Below are 20693 nucleotides of genomic sequence, written 5' to 3' on the forward strand. Positions count from 1 at the left end.
CTAAAGGCAAAATTTAGACAACACCCCCAGGATAATCAGGATTTCCAAATAAGTTTCTTCCCTTTTCCTCTCCTCTCATCTCTCCTGTCTTCTCAGCAGTGGTCTCCCTGATATCAGCAGGAGTCATAATTAATGGAGTGGAAGTTGTATTGTTGACCTTTTCGCAGGTGATCATCACAATGACGTTCCCGTTAATTGATCAGCCATCACTCTTCAGCCACCACCACTGCAATTATCACACAATCGCTCACTTGCATACACTTGAGAAAAGAGGACACTACACAAAAACATCTTGTAGCACATGCGTACACGTGTACAGACTCACAACTACAAGATAAATCTCTGCAGAGAGAAATGGCGAAAAGAACCTGTGATATCAAAACTTTACGTGCAATTTACTCGGTTCTCACGTTGTATGCTTCTATCCGTCATACACACACGTGCATATACACTAGTTCACTGTAAAATATCCTCTATTAGCGGCCAGCTCTCTTTCTCTCTCTGGGTGTTATACCTGGCTATTACTCATAATGACTGTGACATTAAAATAATGATAACGCTGTTTGCTAATGCTGCACTTAGCGCACATGCACGTACTTGTGCAGACAGATACACACAGACTATGCACAAGATGAAGTAGGAAAAGTGATTTTGCTTCAACCAACAGAATGTCCATCTTTTTAGAGTATGTTTGTATGTGAATGTGTGTAAGTCAATGTGCAGGAGTGGTGGACGGTAAATGCCATTTATCCACCTGCAAAGGTTTTATAACGCCAAAGGAAGTGCTGGTGTACGGTTCCACAAACAGGACAGTTTTCAGAGTTGTGTTAGAAACCCTAAACGCTTTCAGGGTCACTGAAGAGGATAATAAAACTGGAGCCTTAAAAAAAAAACTTTAAGCCCTTTGTTACAGTTCTAAACTTGGACACTAGGGAGGCAAAACACGCCATTATATTCAGACAGTGTCAAAATCTCAGAATAAATCTTGTGATGATCACGGGTTCACAGACATGGACGCATTCACACATATATAGAAGTAAAACGAGGACTACCTGAAAATACCGACAAAATCTATTTGGCTGAACAACATGAAAAAAGTTGGAAAAAGAAAAGAAAACAAGAAAAGGACATCTTCTTCATTCAAATGCTCTTTTGAGGGATCAGCACACCAACCCTCTGCATGTACTCCTTCAAGACATCCATGAATTTTCTCTGTAATCCTGCTCTTTTCTTTCTGCCTGGAAGCTCTATCTTTATATATACATATATATATATATATATATATATATATATATATATATATATGTATATGTATATATATATATATATATATATATATATATATATATATATATATATATATGTATATATATATATATATATATATATATATGTATATGTATATGTATATATATATATATATATATATATATATATATATATATATACATATACATATATATATATATATATATATATATACTGCACTTTTTAGTTTATTTTTCTGGTGTATGCTGTGCATTCTGCACTCTGGGTTTGCATTGCCCCCATCAGACAAAAGATGAAGTGTCAAACAGACAGTATTCTGAATGTTCATAATCACAGGATAGTATCATCAGCCTATGTCAGCAGTGCCCCGCCCCTTCTAAACAGCCTGCTGGATTTTCTTCTCTGGGGATCTTTTGGCTTCTCTGAATTTTATTTAGGCCAAATTCTCTGTCACTTTTATAATCACATTTCACACCGGATAGCTGGTTGAAAGTTTTCTGGAACAACAAAGTTCAAAAGTCCTAAAGCTCATCTTGAGGATTCATTTAACCACTAGAAGACATTGGGTTGCCACTGCGACAAGTACAGCACATGTGTTATCTCCTGACAGATTCTACTTCATTGCCAACATACATTAAGTAGCGAAGTGCTTTAGTGGGAAGTTTCACAGCGACTCAAAGAAGCCTTGATACTCCAAATGACAGTTAGCTATTTTTTTTTAATTCTTCTTTATGTATGAACTGGTACACACAATGCTTTTCTACTCTGTTTGAGCACTCAGAGCACTGTCTTACTCATTCACCCATCCACACACACATTAATTCAAACACTTGATTTTCTAGGCCACAGTACTTTTAGCATAAAATTCACATATTCACACATACCAGTGGATGCAGTGGAGGCAAATCGGGTTGAAATTTTTGACACCCTGAAAACAGAACCCTGTGGCCCAGTTTCCTCTAAGAGCTCCTGGATTACAGTATCCTACAGGGTTATTATGGAACCCCAGCTTCAAGCAGAAAAAAAAAAGATGTAGTTCCCGATTTGTCTGAAGATCTACATTTCAATGACCGATGGGCTAATTGTTATGTTTATGTTGCTCTATCTCTCCATTTCCATCTCCATTTCTGCTCCTCCCTCCATCCACCCTCAACTCTTTCTCTATCTTACCGAGTCTCCTTCCTTGTCAAGATGCAATTATTTGCAATTTGCCTAAGTCATCCATTTGCTGGGACACCAAGCAGAAAACGAGGCAATTTGGTGTAAAATGGAGGCAGGCGGGTGTCTGAGCATATGCATGTATGTGTGTATGTGAGTGTGTGGACAAGGCAGGGGAAGGTCCAGGCGCTGGTGGGGGGCCATGTGAGGACTGTCACACAGAAGTGAAAATTAATGTCATAAACGCACACACAGATCGTGTATATGTACTGTTTGTGTATCTGTGTGTGTGTGTGTGTGTGTGTGTGTGTGTGTGTGTGTGTGTGTGTGTGTGTGAACCTACCAGTCTGCACACATGATGAAATCAAAGTGACCCTCCAGTGCAGAAATATCCATCTCACAGTCCCACCTTACTACCCTGTAACACACACATAAAAGAGAGACTAAAGTTGAGTATCTGAAGGGAAGGTGACAGAAGACAACCAGTACTGATAAAACACTACACCAAGCAAAAGCCTCTTTTTTTCCTTTTTCTTCCCTCACTGCTCCCTTTAGAGCTTCTTGCTCTCTGACAGGTCTCTTACTGACCCCCACTGTTTTTCTGCTTCAGAGGAGACCTGGAGAAAGCATCAGGAAGGGAAGACATGTCACCTGTGAGGTAAAGAGAGGTGGCTTCTGACATGACACTTGACATTTATACCATGTGAACACACACATGCACCCTTAAAGGCCACCTCTATAGAGGTTTCCAGTCAACATCCACACTCTCCTCTTTCTTGCTCGATAGATACGATGACTGACAAAGTGCAGTGACACCAAATGGTTTTCACCTTACACAATGTATGCTACTCAACCCTATTCACAAAAAAACACTATACATATGAAGATACATACGGTAGGATGAGCTGTTGTTTGAAACGGGGAGAGCTTATATCCCCATGGCTCTATGCAGTATGTCGTAATTTAATGTATTTGTCTGCAGGTTCTCCTCAAAAAGTAATAATCACAGATCCAAACTAGAACAATAGTACCTTAAAGTGCTATACTATTGAGGGTTACTAATAAAAAGGTGTCAGCTTCTAACCTGGAATAAAATGTCAGTAATTTTTATCAATAATTCTTGTGACATCTTTAGCTAAGATCACTGCCTGTAGTCAGTGTTCTGGTGGTCAAGCCAGGAAGGTCATCCTCTTTCTTTGTGAACTTTGGTTTGTTGGGATTCAGGGATTGTGGCGCCACAATCACCTGTTATTAATTATGTTTTCTTCTTGGTTTAGCTGGACTCATACATCTGCAAGGGATTGAGATAGATATTTCACTCAGGGACAACATTGATAATTGCTTATCTAGTCCCAATTTGTATGTCCTTTTTTAAATGAATTTTTGGCATTAATGAGGAACCTGTTGCCATACACATTAAACATGTTCTCAAATCAAATTTCAAGTGTAAGGCCCCCCACTTGGACTAAAACTTCTCTAGGCTCCAGCTCGGTTTCAAGGCAAAACAATGATGCCATTGGTTGATAGTGCCAGATATTAACGTATATCTGTGTGTCTGTGTGGCACTGATAGATTTTAACATAAATATCATGTTTTTCATGCTTTAATAGAGTCAAATTCTTGCTGTTTATGAAGGTTGAGGGTTCTGTTTTCTCTAGTTTGCCAGGTTTCCATCCTCAGTCATCAGGCTGTGGTATCTGACTCTGCATTTCAATAATTACTTTCTCAATTACTGGCCACTGCTATGAGCCTAACTGCATTGATGTCTAAGTTTTTGTTGTCGGTTACCAGAGTTTGATATGCCATTTCTTTCATGCTCCAGTTTGCTTTTGAGATTGTATAAAGACTGTGCTGATACCGTGTACTGTTAGAGGAGCTCCGTTTTTCTCTCCATCTCTTCTTCCACACCATTTTCCCTTCCTCTTATTCACACTGTCAGGCAGATTGGGGGATTATTAATTAGGCATTATTAACACTCAGTAAACAAAACATTAGGCCCCGCTAGAAACACAATCTCGAATCACAGCAGGCGGTCCCAACACACGCACACACATATGCGTGGATGTGCGCACACCATCACACGACATGCCCCTCCCCATCCATCCCCTTGTACAATCGCATCGTGCCCTTCGCCCTCTCTTGCAGCGCAGAGATGACAGCAGGCATAATCTGAAAAGAAAACAATCAAAGTAATGTAGCCTAATTATACGTTTACTTTTTCACTCCATCTTCCACTCATGTAAATATGCGCAGAAACGCGAGACAGCGAAAGAGAGAGAAGAGGTAGGGGAGCAAAATCGTCAGTCAATGGAAAAAAGCCTTTTTAAGGCAGGGACAACAATTAACTACGTTTTAGCCCGTCCTTGCATATGAGGTGTGAGTCTGTGTGTGCGCGCGTGTGCAGTGGAAAGTTATCTCATTGGTTTCCGGATGAGAAACCCCTATCAAAGAGGGTCTTTTTCTTTGATGATCCCACAAGCGTGTGCATATACATATTTTGCACTTAAAGAACGGGTATTACAGTTTGTAACGAACCATTTCATATAAACATTTTTTTAAGTGGCATATTTATTGAAGATAAAATTCTGAGATTCACACAATAAAATGGCATTAAAGTGCCAAGGCAAGTTAAAAAATGGTCTTACCTGGAAGATACATATGTTGAGCCAAACTTTCCAGCTTGCCTGTTTTTCTCAACCAGCCCTCGAACATCTGGCGTGCCACAGTCAAGGATTGATGAGGAATACAAGATTCAATCTTTGGACACACAGTTCAATAAAAAAATAAAGAAACAAAAGAAAGATGCTAAGAGTAGATCAGAGAGAAAGAAAAAAGTCAAAGGACATAAATACGTATTGAAACATGAGCAGAACTGAAATATTTGTATCCAAGAAATTAATTGGTCAAGATACTGAATAGACTTTGTGCAGTTTTTCGATAGAAATTTCTGGTGTAAAAACTTCGGTTGGATTTTATTCAATACTATTATCAGAATATATTTTTTTAGAAATAGAAGTTTCAAGTCACCCCTCACTTCTTTGTATTTTGCTTCCAAGGAGCCAAACCTTCTTGTAGTTTTGTGGTGGTCTTGAGCAGTAGTTCTCCAGGCTTTCTGATGGTCCTTTTTTTGTGTGTGTGACTTTGATTGTTAAGCCATTTTAACACTGACCTATGAATCATTCAAGCAAAAAAGGCACCTAACTCAAAGCATAAACCAATGTTGTGCCTAAACATAATAGATAACTTAGCATAGAACCAACTTTAAGTTGTATCTTTGGGCTTGTCGTTGGCTGGACAGAGTGGAAAAAATGCAGCAAACATGCAAAGAAGAGCTTTGAATGTACTACAAGAGACCTGGAGAACTTTTCCTAAAGACCAAAGAAATTAGAAAAGAGATTTTCTAAGAAAGTTGGAGGTGTGTTGAAGAATAAAAGTTGCCATACCAAATACTGACTTTTAAGTTCATTAGAACTTTATAAACTCTGTATGAATTTTTAAATGCAAACGTGGGAAGTCTGTTAAAAATGCAAAATTCAAAGATCTAAACTACTGCTGATGATCCACTTAAAGATATTAAGGTTTCTGGAAGAGTACAAAGCCAAAAGCCAAAAAGGTGCATCAGGAATGATAAACTCTAAGACCCTTTTTAGGTAAAACCACATATGGTAGGCACCCACATGGAGAAAGCTTCAGTGAGCAGAGATCATCTCCAGGGAAAGAGAGCCAGTCTACGGAAGCAGATCACAGCAGCCTCTAGCTGGATCAATGGGAAGGCTTTTAACCACAGATACAAAACTCACACTGTCCCTCTCATATGCATGCACACACACACGCACCAAGACACACAAAGGCTGGGTGATTGATGTCAAGTTGTCTATTAATACACTGGCTTGTGGAGTTGCAAAGCAATTCAATTAGGATTTCCTTGTCTTTAAAGCCTGCAAAGAGCTGAGACAAATCCAATCGACAAAGACAGAGAGCACCGAGCGAGGAAGAGAGAGAAAGACAGAGAGAGAGCAGGGATGGATGAGAAGCTGATGCACGGATTGATAGCTGGAGAGTCAATTCAAAATCAAAGACCCCTCCTGGACACAGATTCACAATAATATGTAGGTTAGCATGAACACAAAACACACATACTGGACACCTGTGCATGAGTGCGCTATGCATAGGGATGACAGGGCGAAGAGCAGAGCAGCTTACTGTAATCTCATCACCAGCACACCACAAGAGGAGAGGTCAGCACACGCACACGCCAGTTGAAAGCACACGCACACGCGCACAAACACACACACACACACACAAATAAAAAGGAAAAAGTTGAAGAGAGAGATTCGAGTATTATTGAACATTAAAGTGGAAGAATATTTGCTCCCATCACTAGAAGCAGACAAGCAGCAGCCAATGACATGCATCAATCATTCTTAATGGAACATTTCCATTGATTTTCAGCATGAGTATTCAAGGTCAGAGCAACGGAGGCTCTCCACTCTATAGTCGGTGTGTATTTGTGTCTCTTTCTGCACTATAAATGAGGTCAACAACTTCTAAGAAAAAACGGAAAATCTATTCTCAAGATATATCTAAATGTCATCAGTTCACATTTCGTTCTTGCATATCTTCTCATCTATTTCACTGTATAAAACTGAACCCTATCACAATTCCTTATCGTTTTCTATTCTAACACTAGCGGCACAATAACGCCATGCGAGATAAACAGTAGCCATTAGCACAAGGCTAAGACCAACAGCTTCCTTTACAAGAGGAAATACCACACAGTGCCTGCGGTATGTGAATGGGCCAATTTGGCTGAGCCCAGAACAAATTATGTATTTTTCTCAACCCCCCTTTCTCTTTCAGCGTATGTTCGATCCATTCTCGGTATGATTTCACTTACAATTCTCTCTATGTGTTTGTTCTGTGAAACAAAGCTGCCGGTCAATGGTGCATTGTTTGTGTGCCCAAGTGTGTGTATGTGTGTGTGTGAGTGTGCTTTACAGGCTCCAAAATGTTATTGTTTGGTCTTATTGTGATCACTAAAGGAGCATTGTAGCTGGCTGGGACAGAGATATTGTAAGCAGAGCTAAATATGGCCATATCGGTCAATGGGGAAGAAATGTGTATTTATATTTCCTGCTTTTGTGAAACAACTGCAGCGAGTCAGAGCTTCTTTTTGTCTGTGTAGTTGCTCGGCGAATAAAGCAAGATCTGAGAGGATGGGAGAAAAATGACAGGAATGATGAAAGGAGATGGAAGAAAAGAGGCAAAACAAGGGGCTACAAAGGAGATTAGACAGGGAGAAGTGTAAATATAGAGTAGAAAAGAAGAGCAAGACGGTTTGCAAACTGACAGAGTTGATCAATAACCCACTCAGTGAACAAATGTTGCCAAAAAACTCACCTAAAGATTTGTCCTAAGAACTTAATTATAGGCCTAAATCTTAACCACACACACACACACACACGCACAAAAAGAAAAAACATTTTTAACAAACCTTGATTGTTCTTGCTTCTAAAATGCTCATCAAGCCCTAACCCTAGCCTTAGCATTAGATGAAGTCTTAAACAAATTCTGACAGGATGGCAATTACTGTGCTCTTAACTTGGTATTGTAGGCAGTTAGGATTGGTAGATGCCATTTTGAGCAGTAGTGCTGGGTATTTGTCACTGTGGGTGCCCCATCTGCTGCGTTTGCCTAAAGATAAAAGAGGTAGATGGCTATTCTTCCACACTACAATCCAATCTTTGATTTCAAGGCTGGAACATGAAGGATACGACACGCTCGCTCGAAAAAGTCACTTCGCAGTTATAGCAGTGCCAGTGAAAAAGTCTTGATCACACAGCATGGAAGAAATTAAAATACTAGAATATTTCATTAGCATTAATGATAGCTTAGATTGCAGCATGCTAATTAGAATGTTTTCAGCTTTTAATTGTCAGTAACAACTGGTGCAGTGGTTTAAGCAGAAACTTTGTGATTAGGATATCTGTATTTAATTGACTGCAGTTATGTAATTGGCGTATATATACACGTAGCTGCTAGTTTAGTAGGTGCACCAATCATTGTGGAAGCTGTTTTAGAATTGTTGACTGTACTGCCTTAAACACAGAAGCATTTCTGTTTTGCTTAAAGAATTTTTCAATCTGTGGATTTGTTTTTTTAATTACACAATTGTCAAATTGTCATAGAATTGATGTTTTAAATATATGAAAGTCTCCCATATCATGTAATCTACAGCATATCATGTAGATTTATCACATTACATCAATAAATGGGAATGGGAAGGGAAACTGTGTACTTAAAACCCCATCAGGAAAGACAAAAGAATTCACAGAAGTATGATTGCAGATAAATAAATATGAGGTAGAGGAACGAGGCCGAGATGAAGAGATAGACGTTAAGAGAAGGCGAGGGGAGGACGATGTAAGGATACTCTGAATGGACTTCTCATTCCCATCTGATAGCAGGACTTCTGTCACGTCAGCACAAATGGCAACCTGAGAATCAGAGAGATAGGGAAGAGACAGAGAAATGAAACAACATGGAACAAAAGAACAAAACCAAAAGCACTCTTAGATGTCGCAAACATCTGAACACACAGACACACAATAATGACATAACCATATCTACAAAGCTTCACTCTTGCAGCCCAGCCCTCCCCGCCCTTTCTCTCCATTGCTCCCTCTCCTCGCTGCCATTTCGCTCTCTATCTTCACCCCATTTTTATGTCTGCATTATTTTAATCATTCAATCAAATCAGTCAATACTTTTATCATTGTGGCTAGCGGTGGGGGCTGCTATCTTGCTATCACTCTGTTCAGTAATTGCATTGTGACAGGGGATGATGGCAAGCGCAGAGCCTTTTCATTTGACGCTGGGTGTTTATCAGGCCGAGCCATCACTCCGTTTGCCGCTGTCACTCTGCACTCGGCTCGCCAGGCCTGCCTGATGCCCTTCATATAACTTTGCAGTGTAGACTGCGAGAGGCGAAGAGAAAAGAGATGGAGGGAGACGAGAGAATGAAAAGAAAGCTTTTGCGCTGCGTCGCGTGTCTCTGCGTGAGGGAGATATAGATAGAGAGGTGTGTGCTTTACTATAACCTCATCTTTCACATTCTCTGTTCGTTGCAGATGCTTTTTTATATCGGTGGGTGTGTGTCAGGCTGTCAATTTCTGTTAAGGAGTGTGTATGTGCAAATACACACAGGTGAGTGTAAGTGCAAGTAGTTATTGTGGTGGTATGCATATAAATCCTAAGATTGAAATGGCAAAAAGAAGCTGTATGATGTAGTAAACCAAAGATTTTCTGAAACAGAACACACGACACATGTTGACCCTGAAGGTTGTGTGAGAGGGTCACAGCGTGCTGTGTGTCCCACCATCTGCTCAGACAGAGGATGGCACCTCCAGGCTCGACTAGTGCATCGAGCTGAAAGACAGAACCCAACCTGACAGTCTGTGAGGAGCATCCTGCCACCCGCTGTCACCACCGTACCACACATGAACGGTATGTACTGCTTTTGGAGGAATATATTCTGCCAACCAGTGTGCTGAACATGTGAAGTGAAGATATCCTGTAGCATAATAACAAGGATCTTCATCTAAACAAAGGCTGTTACCCAGCAATTAACCTGACATCCAGTCAAAAATCTTGCACATTTTAACAGTAAAAAAAATGAGTTTACTTTGTTTTCTGTACTAAGTGAACAGCATCTAATTAGTAAAACACAGTATTCATACGTTTTTCTCATAAACCAAATACGTAAACCTGTGCAATGAAAGCACAACCTAATGCAGAGTCTAGGATTATAAGATGTACGTTTCTCCTGTTGTATATGTAAACATATTGTTGCTTTTGGCATTTTTGGCATTTTAATCTGGAGCAAAATAATTATACAGAAAGTAAACTGAAGAACAAAGGAGGGGGACAAAAATCAGTGCTCACATGGACAACGTGGTGAATGTGGTGTCAGTGACGGATGAAAGAGGGAAGAGGAGAAGGAGAGGTGTGAAGGAAGGATTCCATCTCAAGCCACCAATGTCAAAACATGGTGTATTGACTGCCAAGAGATAAAACCCAGCTTTCAAACACACACATACACACACACACACACACACACACACACACACAGAATGGCATCTAACAGATCGATGGGATGCTGACGGCTGCTATGTGGAGAAGCCCTTAAGGCCCTGGCTAATAAACCCTATGGCTGACAGACTGCAGCACACCTGCAGTGTGTGTGTGTGTGTGTGTGTGTGTGTGTGTGTGTGTGTGTGTGTTTTTGTAAATACCTGAGTTGCAGTCGGAATGAATATTTGTGCTGACATGCAAAATGAAATTGTATATGTCATGCTAAAACTATCCAGTTATCATAATGTTTTCACAACGTTCACATCGTCTTTGTCAAATCCATAAAATTCATGAGTCTCCATGTAACATAAACTATGTTAGATAAACTACATAAATGCATTTTCAGTTACAGTGGGTTTATTTTTTCAATAAATATGTAAGATTTGGAAATTCTTTTTTTAGGGTGCTGGGCACACTGCATCAGTCTAGCATGTTTTCGACTGTGGGAGAAACCCTGAACGAGCACAGGAAGGACATGCAAACTTCACATGAAATGCAAAATACTTCTATAGTCTGGTACTGAATAAAATTTTGAATGAAATTTATTAATTTTTCTAACTGCTGAGTCCTCCTAAATGACAGTGTGGACATACTGTGGAGATGTTCAGGCAGTTGGGTGCTAAACAAAAGCAGAAGCTGTTTTATTAACTCTGAACAGTAGTGCTTAACTTAATTAACATCATCTAAGTAGAGAGTTTGTATGCATATACCTGTGAAGGTACACACAGATATACAAACACAGACAGATGCCCACAAGCAGTAAATGATAGTGTCTGAATAGGTATGGATACTCCGTGCACATGCTGTGTGTGTATTGATCGGTGAGGGTTGGTTTCATTAGGCAAGCCAAGCTATTTCTCTCGCAGAAATATCTCTGTGTATCTCACTTACCATGAGCCCACCAAGGCAAGTCATACCTCCTCCTAACTCACACACTGCACCCCTGAGAGACAGATGAAAAAAGAGAGAGACGAGTTGGAGTGAGATTCACTTTGCTGAGCCAAACCAGCAGTTTAGTACTAAAACACACACTTGAGTTCATACTGTACAGTAGTTGCACACAGATGTAGATACACACTCGCGCACACACGCATACTATCATACAAACACTAGAACACACACACACGGGAAACACAGCAGGGTAAGAAATATCAATTCAACCATCAACCTGAAAGCTGAATATTGAACACTGAGAAGCACAAGCTCAATCAGCGGGAAATCTGAGGAATACACACACACATCCACACCAGACACCCAGAGTCCTGTAGCTTGGATGCTCATTCAACCCCTCTTTCCATCCTCTTCCTCCTTTCATCTCCCTTCCCCTCCATCTCGACCACTGTCCTCTTTCATCCCTCCCTGCCTCCCTCCCTCGCTTGCTGACCTTCACTTCGCTGCTCTGATCAATACCCCTCTCTTCCTTGCCTCCCGCCTCTTGAATGTTAAAACAGGAAATCAAAGGGTGACGTTCCACCTTGAGTGGAAATCAAAAGTGCCTGGGTGCTTTTCAGCCCAGTGCCACAGGGCAGGCCGATGCTCAGCAGACAAGAGCAGGGGAAAGAGCAGCACAGAACAACAGAGTGGCGCAGAAAGGTCCAGGCATTTACTGCAGGTGTCAGTCTGATTTACATTTGAGTGACTTTCAGAAAGCCTGTGTTTCAGACTGATTTTCTGCCATTTAAATTTATGAACTTGTAAAACTCTGCACTGTTAAAAGGTCAATTAAAATATTACTTAAATCTTAAAGTAGAACAACAGAAATATTCTGGTGTATTAAATGTGTTACCCTTCCCACTTCTACTTTGCTTTCCTCCACCTTCCTGGGAGTGATTTGTAATTTCAATTTTCCCCTTAATTTTACTGAAGAGTAGACACATTTTAAAGTCAGATTTCTATTATTTCTCTATTGTAGTTTAACAGTCTGTCAGTGCATAAACTAAAGTACTGCTTTCCAAAATGTTTCAGAGAAAGAATGATGGTGCTCTTTTTGTTTTATTATCATGAAACAGCTTCCTGTCATAAGTGGGGTACTCATGTGGAAAAATATTGTTGAAAGTAGGGAGTTATATATGCTGCAGAAGAGCTTTCTGAATACCTCATTTCTTTACAATAAAATAAAAATTAACATTTAAGTTGTAAATATTTTACTGATGTCATACTACAGAACTTATAACTACTGTTAGCTTTTGTGCATTTGGTGAAACAGTTGAGTTGTTTGTCGATGAAGTGAGTAGTTCTAAAGAGAGGAAAAACTCACTTGAACATGTCACGTTTCTGCAGACAGTAATGCGCCATCACCTCTTCAGATGGCCACACACCTATATCAGAGAGAGACCAAGACAGAGGATGTTATTTACAACGCCTGACAGGTGTTACATGTTACACACGTCTATCTTGCATATCTACAGTGATAAAATGCTTTGATATCTTTACCAAACATTAAAAGAAATTAATATTGATACATAAAACCCCCCAAAAACAATGAGTGTTCAGTGAAACATAATTGGATGCATTGTTTTTTTTTTCCAGTCTCTGTTCATTTGCTTCTCTTGTGGTTTCCACCTTGCCTGTGATCCAAGGCTTCTCTGTCTGTTTGTCTGTCTCCACGTCTGTCCTATCCTAAATCCTTGCCACACACTCTCTCTCATTGGGCACTGTGTATGCAAGTGTGTGTGCCTGAATGTGCGTGCATGTGTATGTGACAGGGGGTCCGGTGGGTGATAATCACAGCGTGCAGGCCTGTCTGGCTTATCACCTACTGTCAGCCCTTCTTCTTCTGCCGTGCATGTAACGCACACTAAAACGTGCACACTTGCATGCTCTGTACCGTTTCCCCTCTCTCTCAGCATACACATATATACCCGGTGACAAATACACACATCTTGGCAGTAGAAGAAGTAAACATTCATTTGAATAAAACTTCAGCTTTTTGCTTCTGGCTTTGAACAAGAAGGTTCGCCTTGGTGCTGTCTGTGTGTATTTGTGGGCACATGTGAATTTGTGTGTATGAGCGTGTGCTTGTGTGTTTGCGTGCGCGTGTTTGTATGAGGGAGTTGTTTAAAATAGAGAATGAGGGGATATAGAATGAGTTTCAGAAAGCAAGCAAGCGAGGGATACAGAGATAGAAAATGAGCGAGGTAACGAGAGAAAACTGGGGAGGGGAGGGACGGAGGAGGAGGAGAGAGAAAAGGTGGTAGTCGATATAATAAGCGGCTTACAGGCGGTCTCTGTTCACCTCATGGGGTAGACATCACTGCTCTCTCGCTCTCCCTCTTTATGGCTACCTCTCTCACCCGCTCTCGCTCTAACTCTCTCTCTTTCCTCTCGCTCCGGTCTGCCAAGATTAGCTCAAGCAAGCAGGATTTAATAATGCCTATTGATAAAATGTCCAAATATTCCTTTCTCCCATTAAAAAAAAGAAAAAAAAAAACACGCTTTCTACATCTCACACACACACACACACACATAAAAATACAATGACAGCCAGAGTAGCTACACTTCTAGAAAGTGTCAAGACATACAAGGCTGAAATACGGTGACATTTTAAATTTCATCTGTTACTCCCCTTTACTCAGGAGCTTGCCACACAGTATGGAAAACTTTATGCTGTCAGGCAACACGCTGGTCAGTGGCACAAAGGTAGAGCAATGTTGGAGCTCGTTATGCAAATAACTGTTATGTGACATTTTCTTATTATTAATCTAGTTTTACTCTTAAAAGTTAAAATCCCACAGTGTGATAGCCATCATTAATTTAGATAACAAATAATTTACTCAAGAAGCTGAGTACTCAAACAGCAGTGAAAAAAATGTATGATAAAATTTTCAGTTCAGTTCAATTCTATTTTACTTATATAGCATCAAATCACAACAACAGTCACCTCAAGGGTCTATATAGGGTTTGGTAAAGACCCTACAATAATACTGAGAAACTGCAACAATCAGACAAACCCTTGTAAGCGAGAACATGGTGAAAGTGGAAAGAAAAAACTCCCTTTTAACAGGAAGAAACCTCCAGAATAACCAGGATCAAGAAGGGGCAATCATCTGTGGGAGGAAGACAGGGCAAACACACACTGTGGAAGAGAGTCAGAGATTAATAATAACTAATGCAGAGTGGTGTTGATAAAAGGTGAGTGAAGAGTGCTTTATGGGAAGACCCCAGCAGTCTGGGCCTATTGCAGCATAACTAAGGAAGGATTCAGAGTCACCTGATCCAATTATATGCTTTATCAAAAAGCAGAGTTTTTGTCTGTCTCCTGAATCCAAACTGGAAGCCGGTTTAACAGCTCAGTTTTTCATACGATAAATAATGTTGTACCATATTGGGAGTGTTTTCAGCATGAGGACATTGTATGTGACATAAACTGCACCTCCAGGGTGTGGCAATAAAGAAAAGGGTCAGCTAGAGCAATGGTGAAGCTCATTGTGGGTTTATCTTTGCAAGGAATTTTGTTAAAATAACACATTGTAAAATATATATACATTATACTGGATATTGTCTGTCTTCAGAAGCATCTCAATTCTCCCTTCAACTTTGATCCTGTTCTTTCTGATTGTATGCTCACATTATATTTAATAGCATGAGAACCCAGACCTTTGCCCCGTCAAATAACAGTTTAGTCCCTTCCCTCTATGTCAGCAGATGACACTTGACATAAAGGGTCAACCAGAACATCTTGGGCAGATGAACAGTAGAGGGTGGTAATGTAACATTAAAGTGGGTATGTGCTACTAAAAGCAGAAGTAAAAATTAGGCTCTTCACACTTTCATCAGCTGCTGGCTTCTGATCATGTACACAAATCATGACAAATCTTTCCACCGTAAAAGACTATGAGTCACGTTGCTATATAGAAAATAACACCAGTTAACAGAGTACCAAAGAGTTCAGTTCAATCACAATAATGTAAAATCCCCACTTTCATCACTTTTACTGAGCCAGTCCTCTAACTGTTCCCCTCACTCCCTCACACAACAAATAAAGTCTATTCATACAAGGTTACGTGCATATGTACCGCAAAAGTGTGCACGCATGTTTGTGAGAGTAAGACACCACTGGGTAATACAGCTTTGTAAAGCAATATGTGACTCTGATGGTTAATCCCTAACTCCAATAACATTAATAGCTCAAGGTGATAAGAACTGTGTGTGCTTGCATGTGTGATAAGTATGTGGCATCTGTTTTTGTGTGTGTGCCTCCTAGGTCGAGGTGCACTGTAGGAAATGAAGGGATCAGGAGCAGAGAACAGATTACTCTTCCTACTCAGGATAATGAAATTATTTCCCACCTTCAATTACTAGATGAAGTAAGAAAGCAGTCCAGGTGTGTGTGTGTGTGTGTGTGTGTGTGTGCGCGTGTGTGTGTGTGTGTGCGTGTGTGTGTGTGTGTGCGTGCGTGCGTGCGTGCGTGCGTGCGTGCGTGCGTGAAATATATTTATCAGTCCCAGGAACTAAACCTTGTCACTACTATTATCCTGAAAACCATATGTGTGGCTACGGGACTGTGTGTGGCACAATCATTGTTAACCCTGTAAGATGTCATGTGGTTACTCAGGGTACCTAAAAAGTTAATATAAAGCATTTTTCTCATCTCAAAATTCTTATTTTTGAAGTCTTTGCACATATATGAAATTTGCAGAGGGGAATTTCCAATTTTACTTCTATATATCATTGAAGGGTTCCTGCTGAGTTTCTTTATTTTTCTTGTTGTTGTCCATACAGTTGCTTGTTTTTGTTTGTTAAGCTACTTAACACTGACCTATCAATCGTTCAAGCCTAATAAAGACACATAACTCATGGGATGACCCAGCACTGTATCTATACATGACAGACAAAGACAATTCTTAATTCAGTTGGATCTTTAAGCTCTATGTTAATAGCAGTTTGTTTTTGTGAGAGGCAAATGGAACAGAAATGTTCCCATTTCTTTAGTTGAATCTATGAAAAATGCCACTGTAACATAGTTTGACAGGCATAAATTAGCATTTCTGCACCAATAAGGTGATTGCCAAAGAGTTATTAGCTGAGAACTTCTCGGCTATCTCGGCTTGGTGCACAGCATGTCCTTAAAAAAAAGCCATTCTTAAGGAATGAAACAAGGTAAAAAGGCTGAGGAGAACTGGGTAGGAAAACAGTGGTAACATGTTGTAAGGAATGATGAATCCAAGTATGAAATCTTTGGTTCAAATCATGTTCCAAATGTATGGTGGATGTTGGGAGAGGGGTACAACCAGTGTCTACAGCCATCTACAAAACACAGTGGAGGCTTTGTCATGGTTTGGGGCTTTCTGGCAATTCAGCCAGTGGTGTTGGGGATCTTGTCAATATTAGTGGAACTATGAATACAGGAAAGCACATTTAGATTTTGATCCATCATGCAACCCCATCTGGAAAGTATCTGATTGACAATAGCTTCATTTTTCAGCATGGCAGCGATCACAAACACTCTGCCGGTGCAGTAAAAACATACAATGCAACACTATCAGTCATGATTTAGCCTCCCAGAGCCTAGACCTCAACCTTATTGAAGCAGTTTGGTATCATCTTGATATAAAACAGAACAAAAGGAAGTCAACATCCAAAGAAGAGCTTTAAATGTCGTTCAAGAAGCCCAGAGGACTATTCCTGGTGACTTCCTAAAGAAATCATAAGAAATTTTGCCAGCTGTTTTGAAGAATATTGGTTATTATAACAAAAATTGCCTTTCAAGCTCATTAGAACTGCAAGAACTCTATATACTGTATTTCCATATATTTTTGAACATGTTTCAATAGATTACTGGAACAATTTCCTATTTTCCTAGAAAAATAGAAATGGGGGTTCATGACTTTTGCACAGTCCTGCATCCCAGAACACAGCAGTTTGTTTAAGATTAAATTTATAATGTAATTATATATCTACCAAATATACACCACCAAAGGCAGAAATACATATTTTCAATGAAGAAAACATAACATGCAAAAATGCGTTGGATAAAAACATTTTTGTAGTTTCTAACTTTTCTTAAAACGTTGGCCAAAGACATGCTCGATTGCAAACATAACCCTATGGACCCTTTATAAAATAAGATATTCACCATGTTAATATTCCATGAGGTGAAGGTCCTGCTGAAATGTTAGTATCTACAATGAACTGAATCTAATGTATATCAGCACCGTCTTCATTTGTTTTCATTCTGGTGACCACTAACTGACCCCAGCTACTACACAACTTACGGCAGCGCTAATCTGACTTCAGTCAGTAGTCACACGCACAGGGATAGAATTATCCATCTATCCTGCTGTGTTCTTGGTGCTGCCTTTCCAGGTGGCAGCAGTCTAGGAAAGGTAACCTGGTAACCCAGGTATCCTTTCCCTGCCTGTGTCCTCTGCATCTTCTTCAGGTATTTTGAGGCCAGGAAACTTAGCTAAAGGGTTATTTCAAGTATCTCAAAGGGGATCCAGGTATTATCATACTATCTAACTAAGCCAAGATAAGCTAACATTACTTGAGACGAGGCTTTTACTCTGTTCTCAATACCAAGAATTAATTAAACACAGCCTGAACACTTTCATTTGAAAGATAACAAGATCTGCTTAAGTTAGCTGGTGCTGAAAACAATCTAGACTGCTGCTTTTCAGACTGTGTAAACATTCACTCAAGTTCATTCATTCAAGTCAAGCTCCTTGCAGTTAGTCAGGCTTTCAGTCATCTCTTCTTTTAGCATGACAAAGGTCAGTTTACTTATAAGACAACATATCATATACTGGTGTGTGTGGGGGTCTGTATATTTGTCTTTGCAACACTGGAGTGTGATGAGATATGAGGGACTGGTAAACAGTTTTCCTTAACAAGCAGAAATTTAGCTCGCTTTCTTTTCACTTGAGGAAATAAAATGTTTGTTTTCACATTTGTTTCATCTGCCTCTGCCGGGTTTCCTGCTGAGGACAGAACACTCCTGTATAGGACTATCAAGTGGATAACATGAGTAAAAGATGAAATAAAGGGAAAACAGGAGGATGCATAAGAAGAAGATTATGAACGGAGTTGAGAGGGATGTGTTGTTAAAATGAGGAGTTTAAAAGAGCAGTGACATGAACTGGGCAGGAAGAAATATGAAGAAGTGATGGGTATGGGGTTAGAAAGTCAGGTCATAAAGCATCTGTTGAGTAACGAGAGAGAACGTGACATAAGTAAGTAAGGAAAATGAAGCGGTGATGAAGAGGCAGAAAAGTGCAACACAGAGAAAGAAAGGTATGGGAATGAGAAAGGGCATAGGAGGGACAGAGGTAAGAAAGAGAGGAATGGATGATGAAAAAAATAGACTCCGGGTAGGGGGTGATGGAGGTGTCAAGATGGGGGTTAAGTGGGCCATGATTTTGCTTTGTGCACGCACACACTACTACATACTGATACACACACCTCTCTGTTACTCTCTTATACACACAAGCAGACACACACACACACAGTGTCTTTCTCTCCCCTCAGGCCTAGTATGTCTTCAGACTCTGTGGCTCTCTGGTGGTGATCTGTCTCCACATTAAGCGAAGCCTCAGATAATTCCTAAGCCTCCTCCATGGCCGATCCAATAAGGGATAAGGCTCTCGGCTGGCCATGATCAACTGACAATCTGTCCTCTCACACGGCCACTTTAGTGAAGGCCAGGATTACCCCAGCCAGCATAGGCAGGGTAAACACAGTTCATAAGACCACATAGCTGTGTGCATGTGTGCTCTCTGTCTGTTTGTGTGGGTGAAAGAGAGAATCAGAGAGAGGGTGAAGGTAAAAATGGTTAAGAAAGCCAGAAACAGACCAACAAAGGTTCTTCACAACGATGCAAGTATTTGTGAGTATGGGTGCTTCTGTCTGTGCATGGCATCATGTCTGTGCGTGGGTGACCTGCTTCTAGTTCGTTTTATCAGCTGTGGATTAACAAAATCACACACACACATATACATATATATTGTATGTAGTGAGTAGTGCCTCATAAAAAAATTAAATTAAAACGGCTGTTTAAAAAAAAGTTATATTCACAGTGTGCAGACTTTCACTCCTCATAAACAGTTTTTAATCAAGACTTTGATTCATTCTAGACTCATAATCTCTCTATGCTCTCCTTTTCTTTCTCTCTCCGTTTATCTCAACCCCCCAAACCTCCCTCAGCCTGATTCTAATAGAGATCTCTTCCTGTTAAAAGGGAGTTTTTCCTCCCCACCGATACCAAGTGCTTGCTCACAGGGTATTTCACTGACTGGGTTATATCTAACATTGTAAAATCTTAGCCTTGTTTTATAAAGTGCATCAAAACCACTTTTATTGTGAATTGCTAGTTTATAAATAAAACCGAATGAATTTGATTAAATAGTAGTTTATGTAGTATTAGGTTTCTTCTGCTTATTGTGTTTTTAGTGATGTTTTTTTCTTACTGGAAGGTCTAACTGAGGAGAGCAGGTTATGTTGGCATTGTAATTGTACAATTCTAGTTATATATGCCAGAAAACTGCAAGAAAACTGCAATCGGTTTATAACATTATAAAGACCCTTTAACCTTATGAGTCTTCAAGAAATCTTTAAAGTAAGCCACATATCAACAGGGATAAAGACCAAAAAGAACAAATGTAACTATTTTATTTTCTAGAATTTTACTAAGCAAAAAAAGCACGATGATTTTTGCCCTTTAGACCTTCGCCCCCTGACAAATTAGATTAGATACGGCTTTATAAAAGCTTGAGCTATTATTAGCAATGTGTTAATATTAATAGCAATTACAAAATGATCATTCTGCCTTGCTGGTATGGTAAATACACATGCTGTGAATAGGCAGTTTAGATAGCCTATTCGCCTTTCACCAGAAGAGCCAGGCGGTGTGTGATAAGCATCGACATTCTAGCCAACAGAGTCCGCCTTGGAGACACTCCTGATCCCTTTTTCCATTGGAAAAGGCTCATTTTAGCATGCACTCACACACACACTGACACACCAGCACATGCACACAAACATGCACTCGCACACACGCTTGAAGGACTGTGCAGAGCTTCGATAAGCGTGGCCTCTCTCTCAATCTCTCTCTTTCTCTCTCTCTCTCTCTCTGAGTAAACATCGTTTTGGATTAGGCAGAGTATAATGAGAGCAGGGGGCTATCTGCCCACCACGCC

The 20693-nt window shown here is 40.1% G+C and overlaps 1 protein-coding gene across 5 annotated transcripts in view; it reads right to left on the reverse strand.

Annotated features, from left to right (window-relative positions):
* The window catches only part of camkmt (calmodulin-lysine N-methyltransferase), a 110827-nt gene that overhangs the window by 21637 nt on the left and 68497 nt on the right, over positions 1-20693 (reverse strand). For all 5 annotated transcript variants that reach the window (XM_003438441.5, XM_005474345.2, XM_005474347.4 and 2 more), the window contains 5 exons: positions 12818-12878; positions 11452-11503; positions 8861-8924; positions 5073-5139; positions 2771-2845 (listed from right to left, as the gene is read on the reverse strand). In XM_003438441.5, coding sequence (XP_003438489.1) covers positions 2771-2845; positions 5073-5139; positions 8861-8924; positions 11452-11503; positions 12818-12878 — 319 coding nt within the window. The remainder of the gene's footprint in view (positions 1-2770; positions 2846-5072; positions 5140-8860; positions 8925-11451; positions 11504-12817; positions 12879-20693) is intronic.

Source organism: Oreochromis niloticus, linkage group LG13 (genome assembly GCF_001858045.2).
Source record: "Oreochromis niloticus isolate F11D_XX linkage group LG13, O_niloticus_UMD_NMBU, whole genome shotgun sequence".
Taxonomy (NCBI): domain Eukaryota; kingdom Metazoa; phylum Chordata; class Actinopteri; order Cichliformes; family Cichlidae; genus Oreochromis; species Oreochromis niloticus.